Source organism: Lutra lutra, chromosome 5 (genome assembly GCF_902655055.1).
Source record: "Lutra lutra chromosome 5, mLutLut1.2, whole genome shotgun sequence".
In the NCBI taxonomy this organism is placed as follows: Eukaryota; Metazoa; Chordata; class Mammalia; order Carnivora; family Mustelidae; genus Lutra; species Lutra lutra.
In genome coordinates, this window is record NC_062282.1 from 25,943,053 (window position 1) to 25,952,500 (window position 9,448).

General features: G+C 44.0%; 1 protein-coding gene across 1 annotated transcript in view; it reads right to left on the bottom strand.

Annotated features, from left to right (window-relative positions):
- The window catches only part of GOLPH3 (golgi phosphoprotein 3), a 68,039-nt gene extending 64,816 nt beyond the window's left edge, over positions 1-3,223 (bottom strand). Inside the window, exon 1 of the mRNA XM_047731698.1 lies at positions 2,988-3,223. Coding sequence (XP_047587654.1) covers positions 2,988-3,212 — 225 coding nt within the window. The 5' untranslated portion in view covers positions 3,213-3,223. The remainder of the gene's footprint in view (positions 1-2,987) is intronic.
- Between the last annotated feature and the right edge of the window lie 6,225 nt (positions 3,224-9,448).

Here is a 9,448-nt window from a genome sequence, read left to right on the forward strand (position 1 = left end):
CATTCTCTCTCAAATAAATAAAATCTTTAAAAAAAAAAAAAGTAAAACTAATATTCACTTTACAATTTTACACTTTTTCTCAACTCTCTGAATTCAAATACAATTGTTCACACACACACACATCATCTATCATTAATAACCTGCCTAACCTTAAAATTTAGGTTTTAATATCTTAAGAGTACCCTAAGACAACAAAGATGGACGCTAAGCTTAAGCAGTGTATTTATGAAGCTATATACTGTGCCTAAAACTTGGAACTTAGTATTAAAGATAAATTAAAATCTAATATTAACAAGCATAAATGCCTAGACTCTAAGTAAGAATAATTCCTGACCTCCTAAAAAGAAGGACAATGGGGCGGGGGGGGGGGGGGGGCTCCCAAAACTTATGGAGAAGGTGACAGGTTTAGTTATTAGTATTGTAAAGATGTGACAAAAGAAGTTATCTAGGTTAATGCCTAAAACCTCAATCCACAGCAATACCAAATCCCAAGCCCGCCTACCTCCCCTTCAATTCCCTGCCTGCAAAAAGGGAAATAAAAAATTTCTCTATGTGACTACTGAAATCAGCAAGAAATAGAACTGGCTTGTGTCTGGACATTAGCCACAATATAGCAAAGTATAGTGACTCCTGACATGAACAAAACAAATGGTTTCAATCACCTGCCACCAAAGAAATTTAAACTGTCTACATTTTTTAAGTACCATTAAGCTTCAACAAATTCTTTAGATTATCTTCATGAAAACCAAGCACAGAAACATAGCAAGTTAATAAGCTTTAGCTTTACCTTTTCCAGTAACGTATACTTGAGGAAAAAAAGGGACTTTTTCACTGTAATTTCTCACTTAAAGTGACTCAAATCCAAAAGCTAATTTGGGTTTTAGTTGGGGTTTTTGTTTCTTGGTTTTGTTAAGTTTTAGTTTTATGCACAGGACGTATCCCTTCAGAAAACTATCATAAACCAAAATGTTCATACAGGAATATAGATGACTTGCTTTCTTCATTTTTTCTGTATTTTCTAAAATGCTATTTTTGTTCCAAATGAAAAAGATAAAGAGTTAAAAGAAAAATGTGAATTACCAAGATTCTAAATTGTGAAGATTCTAAATTGTGAAGCAGGTTGAATACTTCCTAAAAATCACACTTCTAGGACACTCTACATCGACAGACCATCCCCAACTGAACAACTTTTTAGCTTTATGATGGCACAAAAGTAATACTTCAAATTATTATATTTTCCTGGACTGGTGATATGCATACAATTTGCTAGGCGCATAACTAACGATACACTTAAAACCATTCTGTTTTTCACTCTCAATATACCATTCAATAAATTACATGAAATATTCAACATTTCATTATAAAACACACTTTTTCATAGAGGATTCTGCTCAACTGTAGGCTAACGTAAAGGTTCTGAGCACATTTAATGTAGGCTAAGCTAAGCTATAATGTTTGGTAGATTAGGGGTATTAATTAAATGCATTTTCAACTTAAAGTATTCAATTTATGATGGGTTTATCAGAACATAACCCTATCATAAGTTGAGGAAGATCTGCAGGTTGTTTTCCCACAGAACAAAAAGGAATTTCAGAGTCTGCTTCCAGAACTCAGTAATTAATAAACATACTGAGCCCCTTTAACCCAGAGGGACATCTTTTCAAGTGATCATTAAAACTTGCAAATGGGAAACCTTGGTATTGCAAATATTCTAGACATTTCTATCAAAGTAAATTTTAATTCACTTAATTACTAAATACTAGGAGGCCACAGTCCACAGAAAACTCACCTATATCTACTAAGTTTTGGTGAAATAAGACTAAATTGTATTACAAAGACTAAATTTTTTGCCCACCTTTGTGAACTGGGAAAACTTTATTAAAAATCAAAACAAAACTTGGATATTTCTGTATTTTCTGTATCTGACTCTCAGAATGTACTGTTTGTAGATTTCATGCTGAGATAAAACAAGCTTCTAGAACTACCAAACCGTATGTGATTTACAGAATATCCATTCACCTGGCTGACTGGCTGCAAATCTCTAAAAATAGTCATTTTTGTAAATAAATGGATATGGGATGAAGAAAACACAGGAAAACGTTAATGACAGAACCTAGGAGAATATACATGTCCACTTTAGCAGTTTTCTTCAAGTTCTCTATGTGTGAAAATTCTCTTAAAATACTAAAGTGAAAATAATCTTTCGAAGTCACAACACGAAAACATATCTATAGCAACTTTAACCTATCTATGGCTGTGAGACCTTTCTTCAAATCAAAACCCAGCATTTTAAGCAGCCCCCCAAGTCCTTCCTTAAGACGTCAAGATTTTCTGCAGACTAATCAACTGACAAAATATAAAAGTGGTACTAAAAATAATCTCTTACCCAAAGCAAGGTTTACCTAAGAAGTCATTTTCCAGAAGGTGTCATGTGGATTTTGTTGGACTTTTAACTCTATTAGATGTAAAAAAAAAAAAAAAAAAAAAAAACTTTTGCCTCCATTACCATTTCACCGAAATTTTTCACAAAATTCCAAACGATACACCTTAAGTTTGATGGGTTTTTTTGTTTGTTTGGTTTGGTTTGGTTTTTTTTCCTAATCTCCCGTAAAGCAGATCCGTGGAGCCCTCCCAGATTCTAAAACCTGCAAAACCCAGGAGAGTTCGGTTCCAGGTGTTTCACTCTAACGGGCAGTCTCCAGGTGGAATCGTACCCTGGGGTCTACACCAGTTAAACACGCGGAAAAAGGAAGGAAGACACACAGACTGCCAGGGAGTCAAAATGAAAGGAGTGACTGCGTGAGGAGGAAGGGAAATCCAAGCAATCGGTGCGGAGAGGACCTGGAAGCACCGGGCCGGCTGGGCGCTCAGCTCAGGAACTCCGGAGGGCAGACGCGCAGAGCCGGAGGCCGGGCTCCCGCCTGCGCCCGGGCCCAGCGCCGACCGCCAGACTCCGGCCGCCCCCGCCCTGCCCGCCGCGCCCGCACCTCTCGGTCCTTGAGGCCCAGCAGGAGCACCTCCTCCATCAGGGTCAGCCGTGTTTCCTTGGAGTCGCCCTTGTCGTCGTCGTCCTGCTCGTCGCGGCGGCTCTGCGCGTCGTCCTCGCCGCTGCCGCCGCCGCCGCCCGCCACCCGCTCCTTGTCGGCGGCGTTGCGGGAGGCCTCGGTGCGCCGCTGCACCAGGCCCGAGCTGCGCTGGGTCAGCGAGGTCATGGCTCCCGCCGAGACTCAGCGCCGGGCCGAGAGGGACGCGGGACCTACCGGGTCTCCCTCCTCCTCCCCCCGCGGCCCCTGACCCGGGCTTCCGTGTTAAATCCCGGCTCCGAGGCGACGTCCGTCGGCAGCTGGGCGGGGGGCAGTCATGGGGAGACGGGTCGGGGCGAAACGGGCGGGCCAGGCGCCGGCGAAGCGGAGGAAGAGCTCTTCCCTCCTGCGGCCGCGGGCCCCGAAGCAGCCCGAGCTCCTAGGCAGAGAAGGAGGAGGAGGTGGCGGCGGCGGCTGCGCCTTCCCAATATGGCGGCGCTGACTGACGTCACCGGAGGATGTGGCACAGCCGGCGCGAGGCGGGGCGGGCCGGGAGAGCACCGGAAGCTCCGGGAGGGGACCGGGCGGCGGGGGCGAGGGCGGGGATCCGCCGACTATGACCTTCTTCCCGGGCTCTGGGGTCTCCGCCGGCGCTCGCCCTCCCGTGGCCGCGGACCCCGCGGTCCCCCCCCCCCCCGCGCCGTGGCCCGTGACGTGTTCTCCCTTCGTCCGTCTCTTCCTTCGCCTGTCGAGAAATCGGTCCTGCAGCCAGAGACTGGCGAGGCCCCCCCGCGAATGGGAGAGACGTGGCCTTGCGGCGGTGGACACCGCTCTGCCTCAAGCCATGCCCTTACCACCCCAGACACCACTGTCCTCCGAGCAGGCCGCGGGCAAGGGGGAGGGGTGGGGGGGCTGGAGTCGGGGGTCCGGGAGAGAAGCGGGAAGGACTTTGCTCGCCGCTGCTGGAGCGAGGAGAGAGTTCGCTCTCCGCCCACGCGCCCTGACCCTTCAGGGGGAATAACTGCATTTAAATGGCTTGAAAGTGGGCTTTTAGTGTTTACTACGTGTATTAAAGAGAGGTTAAAACTTTTTCCTCGCCTCCCGACTTGTAAAGTGACCGGGCGCCGTGAGTACAGTTAGTGCTGTACGCGTCGGTACACTTGACCTTAAAGACCTTTTTATAGAGACAATAAACCCGTTGGGTTTCATGCCACGTCTTTGTACAAATTAAATGTCCCCCAATTTTATCACCAGGTGAAATCATCTCGTCGTGCTTGACAATTTATGCAAGTTCTGTTAGAGCGTAGATGTCAGACCTGAGGGGGAGTTCCGGGGGGCCGGAAGGGTGGAGCTTATAAACAAAACTTCCAGAAATGGTATTGTATGCCATGCGGTGTTTTTAAAAATCAGCAATGACCATAGGCCATGGCTGCAGAATGACTTAGACCAGAGAAATATTGTTATAACAGGACTTGCGCTGTAATAAATGATAAACACCCACAGTAAAACTATCCCATAGAACATTCTCGCTACAGAGTTCTCTCTCCTCTACAAACCCATTATCCGAAACTACTGGCCGCAGACCCTCACCACCCCAAACCCTAGAAAGTGAAAATGCTAAATTTGAGGTGGGAAGAGAGCAAGATGAGCACAAAGTAGACCCTCTCTTTTTCGTATCTTACAGACCCCCATTCACATCCCCTTCAAACCCCCTTTTTTTTTCTTTTATTTCTCTCCCAGTTCTTTCCCAAATAGCTTAAAATATCTCTTTTTAAAAGATATGTAATTAATAATTTGTTTCGTATAGTCAAATACATATTGTTCAAGGAGTATGAAAATAAATATAGTGAAAAATCTTCCTTCCAGCCCTGCCACTGTTCACCCAGTTGTTCTCTTCTCCTCCCAGGGTGGTTTCAAAATACTTAAAATTCTCCGATACTCCTCTGAAAAGAGAAAGCCTAACTCTCCTTCCCTTGAGTGTGGGCCTGAGTCTGCCTCTTCAAATGAGTAGACTGTGGCAGGTGTGACTGTGTGTGATTTAGACTAGATCATAAAAGTCTGCAGCTTTGGAGCACCTGGGTGGCTCAGTGGGTTAAGGCTCTGCCTTTGGCTCAGGTCATGGTCCCAGGGTCCTGGGATGGAGCCCCAAGTCGGGCTCTCTGCTCGGCAAGGAGCCTGCTTCCGGCTCTCTCTCTGCCTGCCTCTCTGCCTACTTGTGATCTCTCTCTGTGTCAAATAAATAAACAAAATTTTAAAAAAAATAGATCACCCTATTTAAAAAAAAAAAAAAAAAAGTCTGCAGCTTCTTTTCTTGTGCTGCCGCTCCCTGTCCCTCTCCTCTGTCTCTCTCTCTCAGATCATTCACTTCGAGAGGCCGGCTGGCATATCAGAAACATTCAAGCAGTTTTATGGAGCGGTCCAGCTGGGGACGAGCTGAGGCCTCAGGCGCAGCATCCTAGGAGTGAGCGGTTCTGGGAAGCAGCTCTCCCAGCCCCAGTCAAGTCCTTAGCTCACAGGTGATTGCAATCTCATCAAAAACTTCTGAGCCAGTCAGTACCACCCAGCTAAGCTATTCCCGAGCTTTTGAGCTACAAAAACGAATCTCGGTTGCCTTAAGATGCTAAGTTTAGTTAACATCTTTTGCAGTTATGCCTTAATAGGTATTAAAATATTTGGGTGCTTATACAAACAGGTGACAACTAATAACACCGTTATGAAAATCAGGGTTGTGAAGCTGGCTTGATCAGTAGAGCATGCAGCTCTTGATCTGGGGGTTGTGAGATGCAGCCCCACGTTGGGTGTAGAGATTACTAAAAATACATAAATAAACTTAAAAAAATAAAGATTTTATTTATTTATTTGACAGAGTGCGAGAGAGCACAAGCTGAGCAGCAAAGGGAGAGGGAGAAGCAGGCTCCCCACAAAGCAGGGAGCCCTATTCGGGATGAGCGGGGCTCAATCCCAGGACCCCAGGAGCATGACCTGAGCCGAAGGCAGTCCTTTAACCAACTGAGCCACCCAGGCACCCAATAGCACTGTTATAAAAATCAATACAGGGAAACGTCACTAAAGTAGAAGTCAGGAGGCTGGAAAGGGGAGGCTACAAGGGAGAGCCATAACTATTATGCATTTCTTTGGTGTTTCCAAATAAACCCATTTTTGCTGGTAAAATAACCGACTTCTACTAACCCTTTCTTGGCTATCCTTCCAGAGAATTTTTTTTATGTATATTCAAGCAAGTATGAAGATGGTTTCCTTCCTTTTTAATGCAAATAATAGCACATAATACACATTATTTTGTATATTGATTTTTTTCACTTAATGTGGGAAAACATCCTGTATCAGTGCTTAACAGCTTCTTCATACTTTGGTCCAGCTGCGTTGTAGTCTATTTTAATGTACTTTTTTCTTGAGTCACCCCCCGCCCCAGATGGACATTTAGGATTGTTTCCAATTCTTTGCTATTACAAACAATACCATAATAAATATAATGAATCGCCGCACGTATTTTGTCCACAAAAATGCATGGTCATTAATGATTAATTAATGAGATTTTTTACATAAGCTCATCATTTGTTTTTTCAGAGGTTTTCTAGCACTTTTCCTTGTTTATTTTCCACAAGCTAGACTTCAAAATCACCTTACTTTGAAAGAAAAAAAAGAAGGAAAAAAGGAAAGAAAGATATGGTATTTTGGGAATCAAAATACATATTCCTAACAACAGTGACTGTTTATTTATGACTGCTGAGGATGGGGCACGCATGTTCCCCAGTAACCACCACCAGAATCCTGTAGACGAGGTAGGGCTCCTCCAAGGAAACACCAACCACCCCAGCAGTAAAACCCTTCAGCATGCTTCCTGCCCAAGAGGAGGAACCTGGAAGGACACTGGAAATAGCACTTCAGGTGGGTAGTAGAAGTTCCCCTTTCTCTCCTCAGATGGGTCACTGAGATCTTTTCTACAATTGCTCAGCAGCACTTAGCGGTGGCAAGTTCAACAACACATTCCTGATGTGTCTCTCTGCCCTTTACCCTTCCCCTCTTCCTCGCTCCTGTTCTTGGGAGTTAACACGCTCTCTAACAAAATAGTGGCACAAAAGCCTTTGTCTTAGACTCTGCGTTCTTGAAATCCAGGATTAAGACACTCGTTTTACTTGTGAAGAAACTGCAATTCGGAGAAATTAAGTAATCTGTCCAATATGCCACTTCTGGTCAATTGCGAGCCTGCATTAATGGAAAACATTTTCATTAGAACTCAGGTCCTTAATTCAATCATTAAACAAATATTTGTATGTATATATATTTGCCATATACCAGGCACTGTGCTAAGCAATGAGGATATTATAAAAAAACAAAGAGATACCAGTCAATTTTCATGAGGCTGTGTAGTGGAGGGCACAGATATTAAGCAAATCATCACACATTAATGTAAAATAGAGAACTGCTTTGAATATATTTGCATGCAGAAGGAATATAGTATTATGAGAGCATATATTCTCAAATATATGAGAAACTTATATTTTAACTGGGACTCAAGGAAAGCAACTCTGAGGAAGTCGTAAGCAAAAGAATGAACAGTAATTACTAAACGAAACCTCATTCCTGAGGGAAAATAGCATGTGCAAAGGCCCTCTGGCAAGGAGAGATCATGGGATGATGGAGAATGAAATAGAAAAACATTTAGGTGGACTCCTGGGTGGCTCAGTCAGTTAGGCGTCTGCCTTCTGCTCAGGTCATGATCCTGGGGTCCTGGGATCTAGTCCCACGTCGGGCTCCCTCTCAATGAGGAGTCTGCTTCTTGCTCTCCCTCTGCCCCAGCTTGTGTTCTCTCTCTCTCTCTCAGAAATAAATAAATAAAAATCTTAAGGAAAAACACAAACCAACATTTTGGCTAGGCTAAGGGGGAGATTGTTGTCAAAAACAATAGTGACAGACAAGGATCAAATCATGCAGTGCCATAAGTCCATTTAAAGATTTTGGTCTTGGGGTGCCTGGTGGCTCAGTGGGTTAAGCCTCTGCCTTTGGTTCAGTTCATGATCTCAGGGTCCTGGAATCGAGCCCCATATCGGGCTCTCTGCTCAGCAGAGGGCTTGCTTCCCCGTCTCTCTCTGCCTGCCTCTCTGCCTACTTGTGATCTCTCTCTCTCTCTCTCTCTGTCAAATTAAAAAAAAAAAATCTAAAAAATTTTTTGAAATTTAAAAAAAATTTAAAAATAAAGATTTTGGTCTTTTTCCAACCAAACACAATGAGAAGCCGTCAAAGTTGCTTTTAAATACCTCCCTTGTGGGAAGCCTGGGTGGATCGGTCAGTTAAGTGACTGGCCTTGATTTCAGCTCAGGTCATGACTTTAGGGAGTCTCTCTCTCTCTCTCCCTCTCTCCCTCTGCCCCTCCCCATTCACTCTCTCTCTTCCTCCAAATAAATAAATAAATAAATAAACAAACAAACAAACAAATAAATAAATAAATAAATACCTCCCTTGTAGAGGGAAGGAGGGAATAGGTGGGTATGTAATATGACCAGATTTGTATTTTGAAAAGCTCCCCCGATACAGGAAAGAGATGGTCACAATGGATACCGCAGCCAGTTAGTTTGCAGTAATCCCAAAGGACCTGATAGCAACTTAACTATGACCATGGAAGAAGAGATAGAAAGAAGTGACAGTTTCCAAGAGATGCTTAGGAAGCAAAATTAGTGAACTCAATGGAAGATTGATTATGGAGTGTGTTGGGCCACAAGGAAGAGAGGTTTTCAGGGATGATTCCCCCCATCCCTGGCTTGTGTAAGAATGCACAGGGAGCGGCGCCTGGGTGGCTTAGTGGGTTAAGCCTCTGCCTTTGGCTCAGGTCATGATCTTGGGGTCTTGGGATCGAGCCCCGCATTGGGTTCTCTGCTCAGCAGGGAGCCTGCTTCCCTCCCTCTCTCTCTGCCTGCCTCTCTGCCTACTTGTGATCTCTCTCTGTCAAATGAATGAATAGAATCTTTAAAAAAAAAAATGCACAGGGCAGCCCATTCACTGAGATAGGGACTACTGGGCCCTAACCAGGTTTGCATTTGAGTTTATTTCAGTTCAGTTTTTGAGAAGCGAATGAAACTTCCAAGAAGGGATGTTGTACAGGCAGTTGGATATACAGGAGGTTCTTTCTGTTTCAATCTGATAAAAATTTCAAGACACCTAGAAAACAGAACTGTAAAAGCACAAAAAGAAAACTATGAGTGAACTCTCTTATAACCTTGGAGAAAAGATGTCTTTCTTCACATGATCCAAAATTTGAAAAAAAATTTTTTTGAAATAATTATAGATTAGAGCACCTAGGTGGCTCAGACAGTTAAGCAACCAACTCTTGATTTTGGCTCAGGTCACCCGTGATCTTAGGGTCATCAGATCAAGCCCCATGTTGGACTCTTCACTGGGGTGGAGGGTGC